Source organism: Diabrotica virgifera, chromosome 10, assembly GCF_917563875.1.
Source record: "Diabrotica virgifera virgifera chromosome 10, PGI_DIABVI_V3a".
Lineage (NCBI taxonomy): Eukaryota > Metazoa > Arthropoda > Insecta > Coleoptera > Chrysomelidae > Diabrotica > Diabrotica virgifera.
This window is the reverse complement of record NC_065452.1, coordinates 154,082,160-154,109,698: the sequence shown is the minus strand read 5'-3', so window position 1 is coordinate 154,109,698 and position 27,539 is coordinate 154,082,160. Positions and strand designations below refer to the sequence as shown.

At 32.3% G+C, this 27,539-nt stretch overlaps 1 protein-coding gene across 11 annotated transcripts in view; it reads left to right on the top strand.

Moving 5' to 3' along the window:
* The window catches only part of LOC114325428 (muscle calcium channel subunit alpha-1), a 759,065-nt gene that overhangs the window by 21,784 nt on the left and 709,742 nt on the right, over positions 1 to 27,539 (top strand). For 4 of the 11 annotated variants that reach the window (XM_050663514.1, XM_050663517.1, XM_050663515.1 and 1 more), the window contains exon 1: positions 9,749 to 9,930. The exons of 1 other annotated variant lie outside the window; for it this stretch is intronic. In XM_050663514.1, the coding sequence (XP_050519471.1) occupies positions 9,906 to 9,930 (25 nt within the window). In that variant the 5' untranslated portion in view covers positions 9,749 to 9,905. Of the gene's footprint in view, positions 1 to 9,746; positions 9,931 to 27,539 lie in introns of those variants that run through there. 6 more of the 11 variants (XM_050663508.1, XM_050663509.1, XM_050663506.1 and 3 more) reach the window with 2 other exon arrangements.

Genomic DNA, 27,539 nt, shown 5'->3' with positions numbered 1-27,539 from the left:
TTGCATCAATTTGATACCGAAAGCCCTCGAAACTCCAGAAGATGCCGTCCATTGCAGTAACCTTGGGCACCAGGTGATGCAGACGTCTGTTCTGATGGCATATTCGTGTTTAACCACCTCAAAAGTGCATCAGTTGCATCAATTTAGTGCCGAAATCCCTCGAAGCTCCAGAAGATGACGTGCCTTAATAGCGACTTTGGACACCAGGTACTTTGGAGGTAAATTCTGATGGCATATTCGTATTTACCGACCCCTAAAATCCATGAGAAATCCGTTTGCATCGATTTAATGCCGAAAACCATCGAAACTCCAGAAGATGACGTCTCTTGCGGTGACCTTGGGCACTAGGTGATCCGGGAGGCGTAATCCGATGGCGTAATCGTATTCAGTGACCCCAAAAACCCCCCAAATAATAAATTTTGTTCCTTAGTATACTGATTTTGACTTTATTTTTATATTTAGGCAATTTTGGATGCACTTTACAGTGCAATTATGCATTTACACCCATTTTTGAATAGTAGACTTTTTTCCTGATGTCATCCTGAACATAATGCAAAAAACTGCAAGTCACTAGGTGCTGTATTTAAAAAATTATTTATTCGGGTGTTTTTAGTGCTAAATGCCCTGGTGTATACCGAGCTGTACTATCCGATTGTCTTATATATTTGTTTATTTTTAATAAAAACCTTTAATCTTCGCAACAATAACAAGCTTTTTCAAAAAAATAGATATTACTTTGAAATACATGGTGATTCCATATAAGTTTGGGTGTGTGCATCTCTTCTTTGTATTTCTGGTAATCTGTCTATCCCACAGTACCCCGTTCATTTCTTTCATACATGTTCGTGTCTGTGTTAATCTGCTGGTTATCTCTTTCTCGGTGGTTCCATTATTTGAGAGTATGAATCATAAGTATTTGAATTTTTCATTGCCGTTAATTTCCCTATCATCGTCCCTATCATTTCAAGTTTCTCACTGGTTCTTGTTCTGTTGTTAAGTATTCGGTCTTTTCTAGGTTTATTTCCAGTCCATTTTTTGTGTATTCCTCATCTAATTTTCGGAGCATATATGACAGATCTTCTTCATCTTGAGCTGTTACCACTTGGCCATCTACAAAACTTAATGTGTACAAGAAGTTGTCCGGGATTGGTATTCCCATCCCTTCACATTTCCGTTTCCATGGTTTTAATATTTCCTCTAGGAATATCTTGAACAGTGTCGGAGATGTAGAGCATCCCTGCAATCAGCCTTTTGTGGTCTTAAATTCGTTGGAGCATTTATTGCTGGTTTTAGCTCTTACCCTGTTGTTATTGTAAAGATTTTTTACGGCTTCTATTAACCTCTGAGTTATTCCGATTTCCTTCATCGTGTTCAATAGTTGTTTTCTGGAGTGTCATATGCCTTTTTTAAATCGAAGAATGCCATAAAAATCCATAGAAATTAAATAAAAGAATTAAACCTATTCTAGTAATTTATAATTAATACTATATTATATTTATATAAATACTATAAACTTATCAATAAAATTTAAATAGTTCTTACGAAATAATACTTAAATTCAATAATTTGTTAATGGAAAAATTGAATTAATTTAGTTTTCCAGGATTTTCCGATTTCTCCGAGAGCTGAAAATAACACAATTCTTATTATTTTGTTAATATACCCCAGTTTAAAAAAATTAAGATTCTACGTGTCAGAGAAACGTAGAAACAGAAAAAAACGGAGCTCGGATAGTTCTCCCTGTATTTTTCCATGGCGGTATTTTACGATTACCATTACTTTAATGGGTTATAACTTTTTACTGCTTCATTGTACATGTCATCTGTAAGTTGAGTCATAAAATTTAGATCTTCATTTAGAACTCGTTCGATTTTCAACTCTTGTTGATAAACGATGGAAATATGATTTTAAGAAAGGAATGGTATCTTAGTTACTATTGGTCATAGTCATAGAAGGATCTAATTTTTTTGAAAAGTGTATTTTTTAACAGCTTTTCATTCAGTCTACTTATGAACGCGTGACATAAAAAATATCAAAGTTACCTACTATAAATGTTGTTGGTATAAATACTAAAAAATCAGCCCTTTTCAAACTGTTTTTAATAACAAATTCAATAAAATGTTAAATATTTCAATAAACCTTAAAATTAAAGCTCAAATAATCGATTACAATTTAGGTACAAAATTCCTCTAAAATCAATTTTTGGGCAAGTACTGTTTATATAATTGATCTCCGTGATAAACAAATTAAATAACTTATAAACTATTTCGTCGATCTGGTTGAAATTTAGCACACTTTAATAACTCATTAATTGCCATAATTTCAAGTCGTATTACGTGTCGTTATGCAAAAAACAAAAAGTTATTAGCATTTATAATTTGATATGTTATATAAAATAAAAAAAATATGAAAAAATTTTTTTAAGAAACGCTTTTCTTTAGTAACGAGTGACTAAAATTAAAAATATTATAAAAAAAAATCAACGAAAAAGCAAAAAATAAAAAAAAAATGAAAAAAACACATTTGTCAAAGAAAAGCGTGGCGCGTCTTCATCGAATAAACGGTTTTCGCCCTACGCTTTTCTTTAACGAATGTGTTAGATTTTTTTCAAGTTTTTTTATTTTTTGCTTCTTAGTTCATTTTTTTTTAATATTTTTAATTTTAGTCACTCGTAACTAAAATAAAGCGTTTCTTAATATTTTTTTTTCATATTTTCTTATTTTTTACTTTTTAGTCTTACACTTTTCAAACATTAAAATATATCGTCACGTTTCTTAAAATATGTATAAAACATATGATGTACAAACATGAAAAGTAGTCGGAATCGGCAAAAAATTTGAAACTTTATTGTTTATTTGAAACATAACGTAAACAATTAACGTAAAAAGTGAAATTATGTATAGTTCATATCATTAGCTACAATCCGTAAAAGTTTTAAGTTTTTAAATTGTAAAAAACAAGAGAATTTAAGCATTTTCCATTAAAATCGTTTTTTTTATTTAAACGATTAATAAACATAAATTTTTTTATTGATTATTCGTGTATTGTTCCCACGAATGCATATGTCTGCAAATTTTCATTCATTTGCATTGGAGAAAAGGCACTCAAATTAACGTCTAAAGATTTGACGCAAACTATTGAACTAAATAAAAGCGTTTAAAAACATAAATAATAAAAAAAATTGTTTATAACAAATTAATTAATATTTATGGCAAATAGGATCATGCAGATATTATTATTTTTATATCATGGCATCTACACTTCTAGCGGAGTGATTGCCGTCCTCTTTGGGCTCTTCTGATTCATTTATCACAGTGAATCAGTCCGCATTATCATTTGGCTTTACAATTGATTGTATGACGGCATCTTCTACAATTTTTTTCCATTCGTTCCTGTTTTTTCTTTTGGTTACCCATTCTCTAACGCCCATCTTCTTAAGGTCCTCGACTGTATGGTTCTCCCATTTGGGTTTGAGTCTTCTTCGTGGTCTGCTTGATACAGGTCTCCATTTGGTAATTTTCTTGATAACTGTTTCTGGATTTCTCCTTTCTATAATATGTTTCATCCATCTGAAGGAGTATCTGTGTCTTAACAAATCTGACAATGTATTCTCATTTCAAAAGTTCTCTTACTTCGTGGTTCATCAGTTTTCTAAATTCATTATTACCTTTAGTTAAGTGGGCCTGCTAATCCTTCGAATTATTTTTCTCTCTAGGATTTTCTCTCTTGGCGTATAAAGGGAACCATTCTCGCTGGAAATTTACCGCATGAGCACATGGGAATATAAATCCACCGTGAATTATAAATAGTAAAATTCCCTCATCTTCCTTCTTCTTCTTCTTCTTTGAGTGCCTCTCCTATCGGAGATTGGATATCATTAGGGCGATTCTAATTTTATTTACTGCTGTTTTGAACAATTCGTTAGTGGTACAGCCAAACCACTCTCTCAAATTTCTCATCCAGGACATTCTTCTACGGCCTGGATTTCTTCGTCCTTGGATTTTTCCTTGCATTATATTTTGTAGGAATGTGTACTTTTGTCCCCTCATCAGGTGGCCTAAGTATTCAAGTTTTCTCTTTTTTATATTCAGTAGAACTTCTGGCTCGTTATTTATTCTGCGTATTACTTCTTCATTTGTAATTTTATCCACCCAACTTATTCTTAGTATACGGCGGTAGCACCACATCTCAAAGCTTTCAAGATTTTTAATATTTCTCTGTTTAAGAGTCCATGACTCAACACCGTAGAGCAAAGTACTGAATACATAGCATTTTAACATTCTAGTTCGTAGATGAATACTAATATCACGATTACAAAATAATTTTTTCATTTTTATAAAAGTAGACCTGGCAATTTCAATACGTCTTTTTATCTCGTGATTTTGGTCACCTGTTTCATTGATAAGGGTTCCCAAGTATTTGTATTCGTTTACTTTTTCAAGTTGGGTACCGTTTATTGTGATACTAGTGTCATTTATTGGATTCTTACTGAAGGTCATATATTTGGTTTTTTTGACGTTCATCCTTATGCCGTAGTTATTACATATCTCATTCATACTTTCAACTAGATGTTGTAGATCTTGCGCTGTTCTTGCCATTATCACAGTATCGTCAGCATATCGAATGTTATTGATAACTTCTCCATTGACTATTATCCCTTCGCTTGCATATGAGAGAGCTTCTTGGCATATTTGTTCGCTGTAGATATTAAACAAGAGCGGTGACAATATACAACCCTGTCGTACCCCTCTACGTATTTCTATTTCGTCCGATGTTTGGTCTTCTATTTTTATATTAGCTCGCTGATTCCAGTACAGATTTAATATTATTTGTATGTCTCTGGTGTCAATGTTCTTACTCTCCAGGATTTCTTGGAGTTTACTGTAGCGAACTTTGTCAAAGGCCTTTTCAAAATCTATAAAGCAGGCGTGTACCTCTTGGTTAACATCTAGGCATCTCTGTGTTAGAACGTTCAAGGCAAAGAGAGCATCCCTTGTACCTAATCCTTTTCTGAATCCCATCTGTGTATCGTTAATATCGATGTCTAGTTTTTGATAGATTCGGTTGTGGATGACTCTAAGAAATATTTTAAGCAGGTAACTCATCAAGGAGATTGTTCGATGATCTGAACATTGCATTGCCTTAGTTTTCTTCGGTATGGTGACAAACGTAGACAGCAACCATTCTTGAGGTATTATACCAGTACTGTATTGTTATGATCTGCTTCTTATTAATTTTATATTAATTATTATTTATCTGATTAATTATTTAATTGTTGCAAATCATACATAAAAAAACAATAAATAAAAAAAAATCTCAGGGTGCCTTTTTATAATCTTAAAAAAATGTCTAAATAATCTTACGTTATACTTATCTTCTCCCGTGGGTTCAGTATCTCTTAGTTGATCCTAATCGGGGTAACATAGGGAAAAGAAATAAAGCCAAATATAAAATAAACATACAGAATTGTCTTTTATTTATCAAATCAATACTCGAAAAATCTATCAAATCTAAAAACCTGTGGACACAGATGTCCGAATGAAATTTCTACTACTTAAATTTATTTTAGTTAAAAAAAAAACAATTTATCGGTTTGTTCCCGATGACTTTGGTAAACAAACTAAACAAAACAAATTTATATATTCGCAAGATCACCTATATTTACTATTTACTTTTTGAAATATTGGAATTTTAATTCATATGCTTTTTACTCAAAAATTTAGTTTCCGAACATAAAAATCTCTTTCACATAAATTGACTGACCTTTTGCTTCACTCACTCTGATGTCTTCTTGTGACCCAAAACAGCTCTCCCTCGTTGACTATGTTAAAGGCTACTCATCAAAGCCCTCTCCGTTCTCCAGCTTCAAAACTATCAGCATACCAGCACCAATTCTCCAACAAGCCGGGCCTCTTTTGACACGTACTCGATTCAAAACAAAACTCCAAAAATTCTCTGCTCTCCTTCTCACAATAATACAGAATCAAAGAGGTATTTCGTCTCAATTTGATCTGTCTCTCGTTCCACTTTTCAACACCATTCTCCACTATCAAACAACCACTGGTACTTGCTAACTACTTATCCACCAAAACGTCGACCGCTCCTCAGCGCTGCCAAATAACATACTGATTTCTTTTTCAAACTCTCTCAATCATTCAAACCACTTTTCCCCTTCCAACTTGCCAAGAATCAGAAACAATCTTTTCCATTCGACAAACAAACAGTCATTTTCAAAATTATTCCGACCATCTTTAATTACTTTCGGGGAAACTCTACAACATTTACTCGGGTTGAAACAAATATTAAAATTCCAAACTTTCTTTTAAACCACCTTTCCTAGAAAGTGATAATTACATCTACCTGTGGGTTCTATAGTTCTCGTAATAAACAATCTATTTCCATTTTAAATCTAAATATATCGTCCTTTTCACTTTAATTATTCACAAAAGTCTTTAATGGTTCATCGGAAAGCTCATTAAAAGAGAAATCCACTTACATCCAAACTAAATTCTAATAAATATTTACAGCTCAATATACAGGGTGTATCAAATTTATGTGCCCGCGTTATAAAATAAAAAAATTTAATTTAATTTTCATTTTGCTTTTGATTGATAAATTGAAAACACAATAGTATATTGTATTGAATATATGCAATATTATGGTTACGGATTTATCATTCAAAAGCTTCAGCAGTTCTGTAGGGATTTCATCAGGTCCGTTTGCTTTTCCATTTTTAGCGTTTCTTATTGCGTATTCTACTTCTTCTTTCAATATGTCTGGCCCAGTTGCATTGATTATCTGAGTTAAGTTGTTTCTATCGTCTTCAAATAATTCATTCAGGTATTCTGTCCATCTTTTTATTTTATTCTCTAGATCTACAATAAGATTTCCATCTTTGTCTTTAGGTTTACCTATTTGGCATTTCTTTATGCTTCCTGTTATCTCTTTTACTTTTTTGTGCATATTGAACGCATCGTACTTTTTCTCATAGGTTTCCATTTCTTCACACTGTTCTTTAATCCACGCCTTTTTGGCTTCTTTTATTCTCTTTTTTATGTGTTTGTTTATTTCTTTGTATTTGTCTAGGTAATTCTTCATCATTCTTCTTTGTTCCATCAAGTCTAGTATGTCCTGTGTCATCCACCCCTTGTTCTTTGTTGTCGTTTTTGTCAGATGTTTCTTTCCTGCTGTTTGTATAGCTGTATTTATGTACTTTAATTTTTGGTTAACGTTATCTGTATCGTTAATTTGTTGTTGCACTGAACTGAGGTTTTCATTTATTTCTTCTCCTGTTTCTTGTCGTATATTTTTGTTTCTAAGTTTATCTAAATCTAGTGTCTTTCTGTGTGGTCTGCTAATCTTTTTTGGTCTCGCCTCTATCACAGTAACTACCGGGTTATGATTTGAGCCTATATCAGCTCCTGGGTACGTCTTAGTACATTTAACAGCATTACGATACCTCCTTGCTATCAGAATGTAGTCTGTTTGATTTCTCACTATTTTTTCTTTGGTATGTTGTGGAGATGTCCATGTATATAATCGCCGAGGAGGTAATTTGAAAAGGGTGTTTGTTATTACGAAGTCTTCGCTCTGGCAAAATTGAATCAATCCATCTCCTCTGTCGTTTCTGTTTCCAAGTCCATAGTTTCCTACATGTTCTCCTACCTTACCTTGACCGACCTTGGCATTAAGATCGCCCATTATTATGTTAATGTGTTGCTTTTTTATTGCTTTCAGCATTTCTTCTAAGGCTACGGCTCCACGGGCGGGAAATTGACGCTAGCAGTAGCAGTAAAATGAACTTAAGGTTCCGCGGAACGGAATAGGGATAGCCGAACTGTACCGACTACAGGACTTGTGCGTAGTCGGTTCAGTTCGGCTATTCCCATTCCGTTCCGCGGAACCTTAAGTTCATTTTACTGCTACTGCTAGCGTCAATTTCCCGCCCGTGGAGCCGTAGCCTAAGTCGTTGTAGAATTGTTCTATTTCATCGTCATCTTTATCTGCTGTTGGTGCATAGACTTGAATAAGATTTATTAAGTTATGTCTTTCTTTAATTTGTATTAATATTAAGCGTTCTGAGTAAGGAGTACAGGTAATCAGAGAATTTTTCCATTTCTTTGAAATGATGATTCCAACTCCGTACCGATGGGTGTTGTTGTCGATTCTGGAGTAATAAAATACGCCATCATTTCGTGTTGAACATTTCCCAGATCCTGGCCATTGTGTATCGCTGATTCCTAAAACATCGTCTTCCTATAGTTTCAGAATCCGTATGGCTTGCATTTTTAGAAGCCTCGGATGGTGATACCAGAGAAGGTTTTCCATTGTCTTTAGGTTTTAATCTGGTAGGATAAAATCGTATTTTAAATATCTTTTTACGTGCTATTAGATAAAAAACTTAAAACTTTTTTCTAGCAGATGTCGCTAGGACATCCATGCCATCTCGTTCGTTGCAATCCGGGACGCTACGAGGAGTATTATTCTAGTTCATTTAGAGAGAAGAGCATTATGGGTCTCGTGATGAGCGGCTAAGAAGCTGCGAAACCGGTAGAGATTCTTGCTGTACTCTCTGATTGAACTAGAAATATAATGCGACTGCTGTTTCGGATTGCAACGAAATGGAAAATGTTTATTCATTTTTAAGTTGTCATAGGAATTGGATGCAAGAGGCACAATATCGAAATATATGGAACATTATGAGGGAGATCTATGTCCAGCAGTGGACAAGCGAAGATTAAATGACGATTGATACATAAAGAAGTATCTGGGTAAAAAATGGTCCTAAAAAAACTCTTTTTTTGTTAAATTTGTGAAAAATTGTCTGGAACACGAATATCGAAAGAGCATTTCAATTTTTTTTAATCCCCGCGACGTTATTAAAAATGAAAGTATTAAACAAATTACAACAATTTCAAAACCCAATTTTGAAGGAGAGTTTAATTGAAAGTTTTATTTCTTACTGCATTTATTGAAAATAAACATAAAAACAGAAAAATGAGATCTTACAAAAGTGCTCGATCGGCAACAATCGCGTTTTTGCAATTGAAAAATATCTCATAAACTATTGAATAGTTTTCGTCTATTTTTTTTGCTATTTACTGGTAACGTAGTGCAATTTCTCCTGCAAAATAAAATATTTTGTAATGCTTATTTATAACGCAAATATTATTTTTTTGCAAATTTGTTTTTTAAGATTTATTTATAATTATTTAGATAATTTAAGGATTATATTTAATTTGGTAAGCTTTAAATGAAAGCTGTTTCCTTCAACCTTGAGGAAAAAATTGGAAAAATCTTCAAAAAAACATGAATTACCACAGCAGTTTAAAAAGTAAATTGTGTGGAAAAATGACCCATTTTTCATTATTTCAACAATGATCTCGTTATATGAATCATATACTTTCTTGAATATCTTGTGTTTTCGCCTAAACTTTGTTATACAATTGATCCTAACCCGAATTACATTTTGATTTTATTTTATTTGACCAGACTAAATATTCACCCCCCGTTTGGGCAAGTCCGGCTCTCGACTCTGCGGTGCGGCAAATTTTTGAGAGTCACGTTAGGGTAAATTCGTAGGCGGTGGTCCTGATTCTGTGTCCCTATCCCAAAAGTAAATCCTGATTTCTGTAAAGAACAATTCCTGATCCTTCCACTGGATGGCGTGTCGCCCCAGACAGTGAGACGTCGCGTCGAGCCGGAATCAGGCACCAGCTTATGGTTTTGTTAGCGCGTAATGTCAACCAAAGGGGTGAGGCAACAGAAATATAAACGGCAATCAAAATGTTCTAGTCGTTAGAACTCGGGTATCGGTGTGTTTACGAAAAGTTGTAATGTTAGTGAAAAAATGGAGGGACCGCTTAAAATTTTCGTTCAAATGAAAGTAACCTCATTACATTGTTATGGATCCAGCAATCTACTGTCCCGGTAAGAATACAACAACAACAACCCCAATTATTGATACTTATTATGAGAGTGCAACGTCCTTTACAAAGAAAATTTTTACTTTTGATAATTGTTGTTTATTTCGTTTTACCCGCCCGATTTTCTCACTTACCGGTGTTTTACGTCATATCCCTTTTCAAATCGACTGCGCTCAAAACACAACCCCCTGAACGCTGAACACAAAATAAACAAAATAATAAAATACGCTTGCATCAAGACGGAATGATGTCATTGGCAGTGAACATATGATTGATCAGGATATTCTGAACAAAATGCAAACATTAGGACACGCCCAACTAGAGACCGATCAATATTTTGGCCACACAGGTTACTAGACCATTGATAATAGCGATAAAGGATCATTCAACCGTGTACACACGTCATTAAGTGATAAAGAGAAACCAACTGATGTATCTTAATTATTCACAAAGTTATTGCATAAGGGTTCTCTTCCCGTTTTCCCTTTTCCCAATTTTCATCGGAAATTATTCAGCCAAAGTTAAACTCCCATCTTAAAGCAAATATCTATTCTAGCGTAGATATTTATCCATGATATAATTTTAATTAATTTAAATTATTCCAACAATATACGGAAAATTATAAATGTAATAATAATTATAATAATTTTTTTAAATCTCCATTCATGGATATCTCTGATTTTTGGCGGGTAAATTTTTTATTGTATGATTTCGCGCGAATTGTAATTGAGTTCCGTTTCTTACCATTTTTATCTTTTTTCTCCAGTTTGTAATGTTTTTTATGACCTATTCTTCCGCGAATCTATCTTTCTTAATTCTTAACTCCAGTCCCTTCATTTCTACTAGTTAGGTACATTGTTTTTTCCATTTAGTACCAACATGCTACTTCCTCTTTAAGTGTCGTCTCCCAATCACAGGTTGGATATCATCATCACTCTTTACTCTATCTACCGCTGCTCTAAAGAGTTCTATAGAACTGCATTTAAACCCGTCCCTTAAATTTTTCAACCATGACACCCTTTTTCTTCGTATACTCCTTCCTCATCTTACCATTCTGTGTATTATCTGTCTTAGTATTTCATATCATTTTCCCCTCATTACGTGTCCCAGGTATTGTAACTTTCTTGTTTTTATTGTGTTTATTATTGCGTATTCTATGTTCATTTCTCGCAATACTTCCGTATCCGTTTTCTTCGGTGTCCATCCTTCTGTACCACATTTCATAAATATGACTGTAGCTTATTTATATGTTCGTGCTTCAGTGTCTCGCTTTCAAGTCCATATTGTAGTAGCGAAAACACGTAATAGGGGAGTGCAATTAGAACGAAAACATGCATTGTTTCGGAAAAATTCAAACAAGCTTATATTTTTCTAAAACTTTTTTTGTTAGTTTATATACATGTTAAAGTAAAAAGTTCTACTCGCAGATTTGGCCGCTAATTGTTTATTAATTGTGTAAACAATAACAATTGTTTTGTATAAATAATTTTAAAAATATCATTAAATTCATCATTTTACTTTGATCAAATATGTTTCTATTTTGTTTTTGATTATGCTGAATCCGAATATGGCATTATAATTTGAAAATTCTTGTACAGAAGCTCTTATACAGTATGTCTGCGTAGCTAGGAACCACACGGAAAACTTTTTTATTATGTATTTTCCGAAAAAAATTTATTCTTCATAAAATCCTCTGGATAGTCAAAAATCTAAAAAATCAACCATCAGATATCAAATTTTATCAATTTTATACGAGTTATATCAAAAATATGAATTTCGTTAAAGAGTAAAGTACCTTTATATCCAAGAATATCAAAAAATGCTATTATGAAAAGTTGTTTGAAATTAAAAACTGTGTTTAAATGTACAATTACATCATTCTAATCGAAAAAATTTTTTCAATTTTTTCTCAAATTTCTGATACTCATCATCATTTTATTACAATTATGATAACTATTTTATTATCACTTTTACGAAAAAAAGTTATTCTTCATAAAATGCTCTCTCTGGTCTAAGATCTAAAATACAATCATCAGATATCAAACTTTTTTAATTTTATACGAGGTATGTAACAAATATGAATTTTTTCAAGAGTTAAGTGCCTTTATTATTCACAATATTTTAATTAGAAGGATGTAATTGAACACTAAAACAATTTTTTTAATTTAACAAAGAGCTACAAAAAATTTTTTTTGCTGAACATTTATTATTGTTGAAGCTTATTATTAAATGTATTTTAGGTAAGTTTTACAGAAAAAAGTTTTGATCACTTTGTATAAACATTTTTTTAGCTGGTAATTTTCGGTTTTTGTATTACATTTTTGTTATCTTTCTTAATTTTCTCAAACAGAAATAGTTTATTTCATTTCTAAAGTAAAATAATTTAATGCATTTTAAAGACTACATCCTAAGATTTAATAAAGCACTTATAAATCTCTAATAGATCTGTTCAAACTTGAGAAATACCGTCTTAAAGTGGTGGTAATTCTATAAAACTACGAAGGTTTCAAAAATTACATTTTTTGAGACGTCATATCATTTGAATTAAATTTTTGAGATTTTTTTTGAATGAAACATCATTTAGCAAAATGTTTAAAGGGTAAGTTGTGCAAAATTGAGAGTTTTATAAGAAAAATTGTATAAGTTACATATTTTTAAATCATTTTTAAACAAAATTCATGTAAGGCTCATTTTCCGCTCACACCGTACTTATGCCCATACAATCTATTTCTTTTTATTATTACCATAAAATAGATTATTTATTCTTCTTTCATGTTCAATTTGTAAAATTTCATTTGATCCATTAGTTAAAGAATTACATTAAAATAACTCAACCGTGCACTTCGCCGTACGCTAGTTTACAGTGCGCCAATGTTTGTGAGAAGGGTGACTTTAGCGTTATAAATAAAAAATTATAGAAGATACACTTTTAATTTTAGAAAGTTCTTTATATAAGATTTTTTTTGTAAAATTTTCTGAATTTTTCAATGGTCAAGTCAGTTTTTTTCTAAAATTTATATTTTCGGAGTTATTTAAAAAAACATCTAATTTCTTAGTTCATTTGTTTAATGAAAAATGAAGCACCCTCTTCTCGAGTAAAACTTTTTGATACGTTGTTTATTAAACATTTCTTAATGAAATTACAAAAAGTTCTATCTTGTTTGATTTTTGCCGAAGTGAAAATCTATATGCACTCCCCTATAACATCTCGAAGCTCTTACTCTCAGTTCTAATCCAAGGTCTCTATTACAGAGAATTGTATTCATGTTTACAAACGCATTTCTTGCTATTTCTATCCTGGCCCATATTTGTGTTACTTCTATATAATTATTTTCTGAAATCCAGATTCTCATGTATTTGTTTTTTCAACCCTTTCTATCGATACAGCTCCCAAATGTATGTTTGTTTGTATATTTGTTTTTTTTTGGTATTATCATATATTTAGCCTTTTTATATTCATTTCTAACTTCATATTTTTCACAGAAACTGCTTGTCTTGTTTATCGTAATAGTTGGAGTTGTTCAGCAGAGCTTGCCATAATCACGGTGTCATCTGCATATCTTATGTTGTTAATAACTCTTTCGTTAATTATTATTCCTTCACATTCAGATAGTAATGTTTCTTCAAAAATGGACTTCCTATTATAGTTAGGGTGAGGCAGATAACTGGCCTATTAGAAATATCTCAAGAACTAAAGGCAACAGAATCATGAAAATTGGAATAAAGGGGTTTTGAAGAATGATCTATTAAATGAAAATATTTTCATCTCTTTGCAACTTCCGGTTATACCGGAAGTTGCTTATAACTTCGTTTTTTTAATGGGACACCCTGTATATTTTTACATTTTTGCATTCTCCTCAATATCTTCTTTCTTAAAATATGAGGTTTTGTAATATTATGTATTTTAAGAGATATTTACGTTTTTTTATTAATTTCGTAGCAATATTCACACCCTTTAGAATTTTAATAGTTTGACATTAAAAACTCTGCTTACGTTCAAGTGATTTTTAATATAGTCTACTATTGTTAAGAATCATTAGTATAGCTAATTTTGAAATTTTAGTATACAGGGTTGGTCGAAACTCGGAATGAATATTTTCTGAGTTTTCTTAAATGGAACACCCTGTATTTTAGTATTGGAATGAAATTATATTTCATGGTACATTTTTATTTTATAAGTATTCTCTATACCTAACTGCTTTAATTTGTGAGTTATTGGTGATTCAAGCTAAACATTAATTGCAACAAAAAATACGTAAAATTTTATTAGGTTGGCCATGAAAATATTCAGTCACAAATAATTTTTCAGAAATAAATACATATTATTCCAGACTGATCCTTAAAATTATCAATAATGGTTTAGCTATCAAAATACCTACGTAGTTAAGATTGTTGGTGCGATTAACAATTAAGCACAAATTAAAGCAGTTAGGTATAGGGAATGCTTAAGAAATAAAAAAGTACTATAAAATATCATTTTATTACAATACTAAAATGCAGGTGTTCCATTTAAGAAAACTCAGAAAATAATCATTCCGAGTTTCGACCAACCCTGTATACTAAAATTAAAAATTTAGCTATACTAATGATTCTTAACAATAGTAGACTATATTAAAAATGATTTGAACGTAAGTAGAGTTTTAGATGTCAAACTACATACTACAATTTGGCTACAATTAGGCTGTGAATGTTGCTACGAAATTAATAAAAAAACGTAATTATCTTTTAAAATACAAAAATGTAAAAATATATAGGGTGTCCCATTTAAAAAAACGAAGTTATGAGAAACTACCGGTATAACCAGAAGTAACAAATAGATGAAAATATTTTCATTAAACAGATGACTTTTCAAAACCCCTTAATTCAAATTTTCATGATTCTGTTGCCTTTAGTTCTCGAGATATTTCTAATAGGCCCTTTATTTGCCTCACCCTGTATACATTGAATAGTAATGGAGATATATCCCCGCTTAACTCCTCTCCTGAAATAAATTTCTGAACTGGTTTAGTTATCTAGTACATTTTGTGTTTTTTGATTCCAGTAAAGGTTTGTTATTATTCGTAAGTCTCTTTTATCTATCTTTTTCATCTTTAGAATTTGGACTTATTTTTCATGTCCAACTTTGTCAAATTCTTTTTCAACGTCAACGTAAGAAACATGCACGTCCACATTCACATCCATGGGTCTTTGAGTTATCACATTAAACCAAATAACGCCACTTTGGTTCCTAGTCCGTTTCTGAACCCAAACTGGCTATCATCTATTCCTTCTTCCAGTTTTATATTTATATATGTATATATGTGTTCTTGCTGTAGTATCCAGCTTTTAAGTTCTAATCTACGGTCTTTATTACAGAGAATTATTTTTATTTTTACAAACGCATTTCTTGCTATTTCTATTGAGGCCTTTATTTTTGTTATAGCACAGTATTTTCTCAAATCCAGATTCAGTACTTATATGTATTTATCAATTCATTCTATCGGTACATTTACCAAATGTATGTATGTTTTTATATTTAGCCTTTTTTATATTTATTTTTAGTCCATATTTTTCATAGAAACTGTTTGTTTTGTTTAGTAGTTGGAGTTGTTCAGCAGATCTTGCCATAATCACGGTGTCATCTGCATATCTTACATTGTTAATAGCTCTTCCGTGAATTATTATTCCTTCGCTTTGTGATAGTAATACTTTTTCAAAAATGGATTCACAATATACATTGAATAGTAATGGAGAGATAATACATCTCTGCCTAAGTCGTCTCCTGATTTCAATTTCTAGACTGGATTCGCTATCTATTACAATTTCTGCTCTTTTAGTCCAGTAAAGGTTTCTTATTTTCCGTAAGTTTCTTTTGTCTATGTTTTTTGTCTTTAGAATTTGGCTAATTTTTCATGCCTTATTTTATCAAATGCTTTTTCATTATCAACGTAAGAAACATGCACATCAACATTCGGATCCATGCGTCTTTGAGCTATCACATTAAATCAAATAACGCTCTCTGGTTCCTAGTCTCAATTATAGTCCTTGTTCTGAACTCCAACTGGCTATTAAATTTTCACATTTCCACACACTTTTTCCCAAATTACAGGAGTAACAGTATTCAATGCTTCTTGCCATGTTTCCAAAACTGCTGAGTCTAGTCAACTGCTAAGTCATTGTAACTTTTACGTACAAAACCGTTATCGTAGTAAGTTTTTTATATTCTCCAAATATGTTCAATGGGATTGAATTTACAATCGTAAAGGGGCAGTTTTATTACGTCCAAAACTATGTTTGGTTTTTCATTCCTTTTGGCCAGCTGTAGTAATTACGGCTTACAATATAATAGTCCTGGGAAAATAAAATATTTTCATTCATTAACCATTATTTTATTTTACATAATGTCCAGGAATTTGTCGGTTACTTATTCAAAATTTCCGAATAATACGGGAAATTATCCAAAACTATAACAGATGGTTCATGTAAACTTGGAAGCAGTTTTTCTTGCAACCATTTTACAAACTTCTCCGTATTCATACCATCGTGATAATCAGCTAATTTAATTTTGATGAAAATATTCGTTCTATCAATAAAATCATATTTTCCACCCGCCTACAGTTTAATATGTCTCTTTCCCTATCGGTATCGGTATATTTTATGGATTTTATACTCTTGTTCTACCAAATCCGTTTTATTCCACTTTTAGCAAAATCCACGCTTGATCTACATAAAATTATTTTAAAATTATTGCTAACGTTGCTACATCGTTATTTTTACGATCTTCTTGGGTAATAATTATACAACTATGTGTATATAATAAATTTAATAAATTTTGTAAACATTTGTTCAGCCAAAAATAATTGCTAATTTATTTGCATTTCCCGAGGGGTCTATACTTCCTATAACACCATTTAAATCATTTTGGTTTTGATAGAAGACGTTGCTAATAACCGTGTATCATCTCCACGTGATTAAACAGAGTATGAAATTTACGTGTAACACACCTACCATGTGCAAACAAAACATAATAAATTTATTCCTGTTAAAATGATTGTTCATAATAATTTATTCCTGCTTAACTTCAAAACCACAAACGGATTATTGCAGGGATGCCCAACGTCACCAACTCTTTTTAAAATATTTTTAGAATACCTACTAACAACTTGGAAGACAAAATGTAGGGGTATGGGAATACCGATAAGGGACGATTAGCTCTACACGTTGTGTTTCACAGATGATCAAGTGGTGATGGCTCAAGATGAAGAGAATATCAGTTACATGGTAAGAAAACTAAAAGAGGAAATCAAAAAGGTGGGCCTGGAAATAAATATGAAGAAAACGGAATACTTAGCAACATCGGAAGAAGACGTCAAAAATTTAGAAATAGAAGATCGAGTAGAAATAAAAGGAACGAAGAATTTTAAATATTTGGGATTTATAATGTCGAAAAACGGAACAACCGAAGCAGAAATAAAAAATAGATTTGGACAAACAAGATCTTGCATCAGACAACTCCATAATGTAATCTCGAATAAGAACATCTAGGGAAAAACAAAAAAAAATGATATACCAAACAATAGTACGAAGCATCATGAGATATGCCGCAGAAATTTGGGTCATAAACAAAAAAACCCCAAAAGAGCATTTTGGCAACCGAAATGGAAAACTGGAGAAGAGTTGTAGTCTCACCAGAAGAGACAGAATAACAAACGAGGAGATAAGGAGAAGAATGCAAGTGGAAAAAGATGCTCTTAAATATATAGATGAGAGAAGACTAAAATGGTACGGCCACGTACGCAGAGCAGAAAACACTTGGATAAACAAGATTGCAGAATGGAGCCCGAGAGGAACAAGAAGTAGAGGACGACCAACAAGATCTTGGAAAAAAGAAGTCGACGAAGCCATGTCTAATAAAGGATTGGAAGACGGAGGCTGAGAAGATCGAAAAAAATGGAAGTTCTGGCTGACGGAAGGGAAACGGTATTAGCTGTAGACAACCCTTTATATATATAAATAATTGTACATACAATACATAGTATTTTTACATATCTAGGTTCACTAGTTACCGCAGATAACAATGTCAGCAAAGAAGTTAAGAGAAGAATACATATTGCTAATAAAACATATAATGAACTAAAACATCTAAAATCTAACAACATCACGAGAAAAACCAAATGCAAAATATACAAAACCCTGATAAAACCGGTCCTTATATATGGATCAGAGACATGGACACTGTCTAAAAGCGATGAGAACTTATTAGGTACGTTTGAACGAAAATCCTCAGACACATATATAAGGGGGTGAAAGAAAATGACGTAAGGCACAGAAGATATAATTTTGAACTATACGCAGCATACAACGAATCCGACGTCGTAACATCCATAAAGATCGGACGTCTGCGCTGGATGGGCCATGTTGAACGGATGTTGGAGACCGAAATACCAAAACATATTATTGAGGCAAACACCAGTAGGGAGAAGGTCAAAGGGAAGACCCAAACTTAGATACATGGAACAAGTGGAACAAGATCTGAAAATACTTGAGATTACCCAATGGAATTACAAAGCAAGGAACAGAACAGAATGGCGGAAAATCTTAGAACAAGCCAGGACCCAAAAAGGGTTGTCGAGCTACTGATGATGAAATAATTGTACATACATTATTATACATTATGCTTTATCTTTGAAAAGCTCTAAAGGGACCGTTTTACACCATGGTAGGGTAAAATTACCCCTGTAAATCTTTTGTACAGAAAATTTATTGCACAAATTATATAAGAATACAACAAGAAAAAGAGCTATTAGCACAATAAAAACAGGCAAAATCGAATACCTCGGTCACATCATGAGGAACAGCAAGAGATATATAGACTGCTGCATCTAATTTTACGGGGAAAACTAGAAGGAAAACGAGGACCAGGAAGGCGAAGGATCTCCTGGCTGAAAAATCTACGTACGTGGTTCAAAACAACAACCACAAATCTTTTCAGAGCAGCAGTGTGGAACGTACAGATTGCCATGCTGGTTGCCAACGTTCGAAACGGATAGGTATTACAAGAAGAAGTAGGTTGCACAAATTACACTTGATTCAAACCTTCTTCGCCTGCGATTTACTGAATAATTTCGAGCAAAATATACAGGATGCGTCATCTTCATCATCATCAAATCTCTTATTTTCTTATTTCTTTTGTAAACACCTTTCTGCTTACAGCTTTTCTAGCTACTTGTGAAGTTGACTTTGGTTTTTTTTCTTTCATCAAAAGATAATTTGGCGTGAAGGTAAAAACAGCTGATCCTTGCTAAGGTTTTGAACTCCTTGCCTGAGAAAGTGTCTGAGGTAGTGGAGATTACAAAAGTATCCTTCAGAGATGATGGAATTTTATTCCTTTCTGTTCTTAAGTGATAACTTCAGAAATTTGGATTGAATTACTAATTGCAGAGCTTTTAATGTCAACTTTATGATTTGAAGTAAAAACTTCCGGAGTTTAAGCTGCAGTGAATAAAGTTTCATTTCCTCCCCGGATTTTTTCCAAAAAGGCTGATATTATCTGAAGAACGTCCACTTGCTTCTTATTCCTCTGATTCGTCGATGAAGATATATTACGATTTTTTCTTGTCCTTATAAGTAAATCACTTGGAAGCGAAGAAGTATCTCTCTCTCTCTCTCTCTCTCTCTCTCTCTCTCTCTCTGGAGAAGGAGTTCTTTGTTCATGGATAGGTCAACGGTTTCCTTTTTCACTATATCTCTATCAGTTGTACATGATGGTTTAAATTTCCAATCTAGGAATATGTTCGGATTAAAAGGACAGATGTCTGTTGTCTCGAAATTGCTGAGTCCGTTGTCAAGTGTGGCAGCTCTTCGATACGATTTTCCAAAATGGCTTGCTAAGTTATACAGAGTTAGGACTTTTCCAGGGTTTGTTTTAAGCCATAAATATCTTTTTCATTAAAATACGCCAATAGAGGTGAAAATACTGCTACATACGATGGATACATCTCGTTCGTGCAATGTGGAGCAAACGATAGCATTATATTGCCATTTTCTCTACACTATTCTTAGCTTCGACAGACTTGTGATTTTAATGACCATTAGCCAATAATAAGATCCTCTTATCGAGTTGCAACATTTTGAGTTTTATCAATATGCTAATTTTTGGGTGTTCATTTATTTGAATCTTCTTTAAGTGCCATTTCCGCGACGGAGGTTGGCAATCATCATAGCTATTCATTCTCTCAGGTTGTGGAGCCACGATATTCTACGTCTCTCTATGCTTCTTTTTCCTTGAATCTTTCCCTGCATAATCAATTGGAGCAAGTTGTATCTCTCTCCACGTGTAATATGTCCGAGATATTCCAATTTTCTTGTTTTGATGGTATTTAAGATTTACCTTTATTTATTCATCTTTCTCAGAACTTCTTTGTTTGTGACGTATTCTGTCCACGATATTTCAGAATTCTTCTCTACACCCTCAGCTCGAATCATTGTTCCAGTTTTTTCATTGATGCCACAATCAAGGTCCAATCTTTCATTCCATAATATAATGTCGAGAAAACGTAGCATCTAGCCAACCTAACTCTTAGCTCCAACTTGAAATCTCTTGTACAGAACACTCTTTTCATTTTTTTTTTAATTTGCTCTACTAGTCTTTTCTATTCTGATTTTGATTTCCTGGAAGTAATAATTTGTGGAGTTGATCATTTTTCTATGATATAGATATTGGTTCCGTTTAAGAAAATAATCTCGTTATTTCTTTGAGTTTTCGATATTCTCATAAATTTTGTCGTCTTGACGTTCATTGTTAGACCGTATTTATGACCATACTCCTCTAATTATACTCCGCCCACAGTATGGTTTCTTAATACCATACGTTTAGTTTTAGTTTTGAGATAGGCGACTGAAGGAAGCACTAAAATCGGCAACGTTGTTTATAAGAATGAGTTGCATTGCCACTGTAAATTCGACGAATGACTGAATAAATCTGCGCGACTCGGGTGTGGGAAGCGCGGAAGCAGTGTTGCCATGTATTGGGTGTACTCCTATATCTAATTGAAAAGTAAACACACGGTATAATAAAGGCTATTAAACATTCAAAACAAATCCAGTACATCAGTTTGTGTAACTAAATTGTTGTTTTTCTTAATTTCTTGAGTTACTAAAGTACATTTCGTAAAGTCTACTTAAGTTTATATTTAGAAAGAAAGTGGTAAATGGTTATATCAAACTCTATTAAGTTGTCAGCGTTTCGTAAACTTGCAGAATATGTTGAAAATTCTTTCCGCTTGTACTCGCTTTCTTGACGCTTTTCTGATAAATCATCTTGTAAATTTAACATAGTTCAGATACGCTTTCCGCTCTTCTATGTATATTTTACATCAAAGTCCAACTCCAAGACGTTTTTCTGGAAGTTACATCACAAAATGGATATGTACCTACTATATACCTTTTCCTTTCGTAGAATTTTGTAGATATGAAAATAAGATTTAGCTTTTATATATTTTATAGAAAATTGGAAGAGAGATATGATTGTACATTCGTCCATTTTAAATAATGATTTTAAATGATTGTAACATCCGTAATTAGAACATAGTGACTGTTCTTATGGTGCCGTGCACCTATAGTGCGTTGGCGAATTATCTTAATATATACTGAAAACTGAAAACTAATTGTAACATAACATTGTGTACATGTATTTATAAATAAATATTTTGAATCAAATGTGTTTTGCAGCATTCAAAAGCTCGCCAGTGTTAGTGTTATTTATGCCTGTCCAGTTCTTTATATTTCGTAGGCACGACATTTGTTTGCGATCTACTCCTCTCTGCCCTCAATCTTTCCTTGGACGATTAGTTGAAGGAGTACGTATTTTTCCCCTCTCAGGATATGGTCCAGGTATCCAATGTTTGTTGCCTTGATCAAGTTGTGCAATTCTATCTCAGTATTTGCTCTTTTTAAGACTTCCTTGTTTCTCACCCTATCTGTTCATGGTGTGCGGAACATTCTTCGCAAAATCCACATTTCGAACGCTTCCAACTTATTAATGAAAGGTATTTTCAACGTCCATGTCTCCATGCTGTATAATAATATGTACCATACATAGTGTGACCAACTCCAATTTAGTCGAATTCGGGACAAGACTAAAAAACTACCTAAAATCCGGAATTTTTCAATGACAATCGGGCCATTTTTTTAAATATAAAACTTTAATATCATCATTTTATTGATTATTTAACATTTTTATGTTGACAAAAATTCTTTTGATGGAATGGGTTGTAATGATAATTACATTTTTGTTTTTTGCCTTTTTTGTTTTTGACGTTTCGACTTCCAATCCGGAAATCGTTCTTAAAAAACGAAAAATTAGAAAATCAACTAATGTTGGATTTCCATGTAAATTGAACTTTGGGTTAAAATATAATTACCATTATTTGATATTCATGTTTTTAAATCGTCTTTTCAGAAGACGATAATTAAAATACAGAATCCGGAAAAAGTCCAGAGTTAGAGTTTTCATAGAACTATAATACGACGATATAAAATTTATGCATTTTGGATGTGGTATTAGTATAACAGTCTAGAAATTGTCGACTTTTTTCGTCCCACCAATAATTCAATTTGAAGTGAATTCTTAGAAGAATGATGTATGAAAAATTTTAATATGGAATTTTACCGGGACGCCGGGACACGACTTCGTAATTCGGGTCATGTCCTGGGTTTTTCGGGCTAGTTGGTCACACTAACCATACATAGCAATTATCCAATCTGCAACGGAGATTAAAGGAAAGATTGCGGTTACAAAGTAGCGGTTTAAATTTAATAAAAATTTTACCTTGCTTGTTCGTACGGCATTTTATTTCTTGTTGAGGATCCCATTGGTCATTCACCATCATTCTCAAGTATTTTAATGCTTTCACTTGCTCGATTGGATCATTATCTACTTGCACTTGTACTCTTAAAAATTTGCCCCGCATTAATTTTTTCAGCATTTACCTTCAAGACATTATATGTTTTTTTCTGTGGTATTTATTTTATTTAGAATTAACCTCATATCATGTTCGTTACCATTGATTATCGCGATGTCGTCGGCGTAACGAATGTCAGTTATCGGGTACCCGTTGACCTTTATATCACAGTTAGAGCTCCAAACGCCTCTGCAAAAACATTCTCCATATAGAGGTTCAACAGCACAGGAGATAAAATACACCCCTGTCGTATCCCTCTTAAAATTTCAAATTTCTCTGTGCTGGTTGGTTTGTTCAGCCTCACTCGTGCACCCCAATAAAAAATTTGGATACCTTTTATATCTTGTGATATAACTCTTATATTACAGTGACTATGGTCTAACTATGGCACTAACCTGACTAAAGATATATTTCAATTGAACAAGATTATATTTATAATAGTAAAAATATTTAAAATAGAAGTGTTTTTCGAGTTTCCTGATTTGCAAAGATGTCTATGATTTTCGAAAAATCTCATGTTTTTGCCTAATTATGCTCAATGCACAGAGTTGATAGGCCAGTTATCCGATCCTGCTTCATTGCAGACTTCATAGCATTTTTTTGCGAGAAAGACAACTAAAGGATCTTTCCGTTTTTGTGACTGTCACCCGTAACGTACAAAATGTTCTTAACGCAATGACGACGTTAGGAAATAATGTTTCCAACTTAAGATGTTTAATTTTATTTAGGACATCTATTGAAAAAAGTTGCGATTCACCAATGAAAAATTTTCTCTATCAATTCTTTACTGATGTCTTCTTTATAAAACTCACGCTACATATAATTTTTTTTAAAATTGTCGTTATCTTCGTCTCAAAATGTCCATGCCCAAAAAATGTTAAATAGCGAATGAGTGAATGAGTTTCATTTTCCGCATTAAATCTCCTGGTTTATTATACATTATGTGTGTGCAGAAGAAAGGGATGGACATGTCACAATCACACAATCATATAACGTGAAGTTTAATATCCCTAATTTATTAAGGAGTGCCGGAAAACAGCCATGATTCAAGTTTAAGCGTGTTACATTTGAAATATATTTTTTTTATAGCCCGCCAATTCCAAAAAATCTCAATTAAAACTGGCCAGCCTTTCCTCTATCGAATGGTTAGTCACTCCCAAACAAGAAATTTTAAAATAAATATAAATAAGTACTAAATAACCTAACTAATTTATACCTGATTATTTGATTTCTTTAAAATACATTTTTTTAAGAAAATGAAAAGTCTAAAACACGTCTAAACCCTTTTGCTTATTTTGTAAGTATTGCAGTTTGTATAGAAGTATTTGTCAGTAATGTAATAAAATTCATAGCATTCATAGGTGTTATATATAGCATTCAATTTACAAATTGTCTGGATGTTCTTTTCACCAGCAATATAAAAGCCTTAATTTTAAATGAATATTTATATTAATACAGTATCCGCAAACTAATTTGCTGGAAAATGTTCGTATACTCGTGATAAATTATTGAATAAAGTTCAGCGTTATCGAAAATGCGCAGTTCCCACCAGTCGAGCATAATTCCTATCTAACAATACCTGACTTATCTATTCAAAACTCTCTGTACTCTATTTTAATGCAACGCCTGATATTGAGTACTCGGACTGCTCTGTAAACAAAAAAACCTTACCATGAAAAAGGAAGCAATACTTTTCACGTAGCCATCAAAATTCTCACGTCTTTTCAGCTCCAACAATAATATTTTTTACATGATACGTATTCCTATTAATCAGCTTTAAGTAAAACGGCAAGTAATTTATCGATTAATATGGCGTAGACGCTATAATTCTGAACTTTACCACCTTTATAAACAGGCTGAGGTGGCTAGGCCACTTAGATAGAATGAATGAGACGGACTCGTCGAACACATTTATAGCCAGAGACCGGATAGAGTGAGGAGAAATAGTCCAGGGCGCATCTGTTTTGAGATGGACGTTGAGAGGTGACTCAAATTTTTTTGCAGAAATTGCTTGAAAATAAATCAAATAATAATATTTGAGTTATACTCCCTCTCAAAAAGGTCCGGAACATTGTTTAAATAATCAAAATGTCAAAAATTGAAGGAAAAATTCGATTTTTTTCTTCGTTTTTTGATTATAACTTTAAAAGTATTCATTTCCGAGAAAAGTTGTACTAACATAAAAGTTGCGTAATTAAATTTTCTACAATATAGAATTAGTTGAAAATTTAAAAAATGGTCACCCTAGTTGCAAAATAGCAATCATTGCGAAAAAACCATACAAAAACAAGTATTCGCATTTTACGTTTTTCAAACATTTATGCTACACTTACGGCCTTCATATTTCACCCAGAAAAACTTTATGATACAGTAAAACAATACGGTAAACATTAAGATCGGTTTAATAGATTTTGCAAAATAAATTTTGCAATCCAGCTTTCGCAAAAAAAATTAATTTTTTCAAAATGTTACAGGACTGAAAATAAAGCAGATGGCGAGTTGAAATTTTTTTCTCTTATAGAAGTGTACTATAACTTTCATTTGCAATTTTCAAAATTAAAATCGATTAATTAACGCGGCGTCTGAAAATTTTTGAAATAAACATTAATTTTTGGTGCTACGCGCAGGACAGCGGTGTTCGATTCACACAAGTTGATTTCCACCAAAATTTCTTCCAATCTTTATCTAATATATTATTATCTTACTCTATATTTTGTTGTATTTTAATATTTTAATTCCACAAAAACAAAATAATTTTATTATTGTTTGTGAAATATTGTCTAAACAACTGCATATGTTTAAAAATAATAAACTTTTATTATTTAAGTTAAAATATATGAACAAAGAAAGTTTTTGCTAATAAAAGTGTTATTTCAAAGAATAGAGTATGTGTTTTTATTTTGCAATAAACAAATTTATTTATTTATATCGAAATGTAATAAAAATTAAAATGTATCAATCATTATCTAGGTCAGTGGAATGCCCAATCAGAGCAAACTATCCGCTGTCCTGCGCGTAGCACTAATAATTAATGTTTATTTAAAAAAATTCCTGACGCCGTGGTGTTAATCGATTTTAATTGGGCAAAATTGCAAAAGAAAGGTACAGTACACTTCTATACGCAAAAAAATTTTCAACTTGCTATCTGCTTTATTTTCAGTCCTATAACATTTTGAAAAAATGAATTTTTTTTACGAAAGCTGGATTGCAAAATTTATTTTGCAAAATCTATCAAACCGATCTTAATGAAATTTACAGTATTGTTTTACTGTATTATAAAGTTTTTCAGGGTGAAATATGAAGGTCCTAAGTGTAGCATAAATGGTTGAAAAACGTAAAATGCGAATACTTGTTTTTGTATGTTTTTTTCACAATAATTGCTATTTTGCAACAAGGGTGACTATTTTTTAAATTTTTAACCAATTTTATATTGTAGAAAATTTAATTATGCAACTGTTATATCGTACAACTTTTCTGGGAAATGAATACTTTTAAAGTTATAATAAAAAAACCAAGAAAAAAATCGAATTTTTCCTTATTTTTTTGACATTTTGATTATTTAAACAATGTTCCGGACCTTTTTGAGAGGGAGGATAACTCAAATATTATTATTGGATTTATTTTCAAAAAATTTCTGCAAAAAAATTTAAGTCACCTCTCAACGTCCAAATGTACTAATATTTTTACAGATGCGCCCTGGTCTAAAAAGGCAGGCCCAGAGCACAATTTAAGGACCAGGTGGAAGACGACTTGCCAGTGTTAGGAGTGCGAAATTGAAAAACCAAGGTGAAGGATAGAAATGGTAACGTGGTCGGTATAAGATATCTTCAGGATTGCATGATAAAGTCATATTTCGAAAGCCTCAATTTTCTTGCAAGTGGCGTCTGTGAAAGTCCACTACTCAACTCCGTACAACATCACAATAACCTGATTTTTATAGGTATTGATGAATATTGAGTCTCAAGTTGGTCAATCAGAATTATATCTGTATTTTTTTTGTTAATTCCCATAGATACTAATAAAGATAGCTTAAGGGCTTTATTTTGAGTATGGAGAATTTGAAATTGGGTCAAGACGACAAACAATTGTATGTTCTCAAAAAACTGATGGTGTGTAAAGAATGTTTTATTATCAGCTAAGTACTTTCAACACATAACCTGCCATCATCAGAGCTTCGTCCTCTTATAAAATTACGTTACGTTTTGAAAGTACTTAGCTGATAATATAACATTTTTTACACACTATCAATTTTTTTTGAGAACATACACTTGTTTGCCGTTTTGAACTACTTAGAAGTGTGTAAGTCTTACAGTCTTTTCCAATTTGAAATTGGTCATTAAAAGAATGGTTATGATCTAGAAGGTGAAGTTCGTATATATAATCTGTTTTTCTTTTATTGAAAACCCTTTTGTGTTATGCTATATAGGTACTTGAAGATTCTACAAGTTTGACCAATATAAGTTTTTGGGCAGTTTGTATACACCATTATTTAACTGATTTTTCTTTTGGCTGTTTAATATATTTACTTAATTCAATTGTTTTTTGTGTTTTCAAATCTGGTGTTATTCCTTTCTATTTTATGTGTTTGACTAGTTTTGTTGATATCTTGCCTGTATGTGTAATGGAGCAGAAGGCACTGAGTTTTTTCTCTGGTGGTGGAGAGACTAATTTC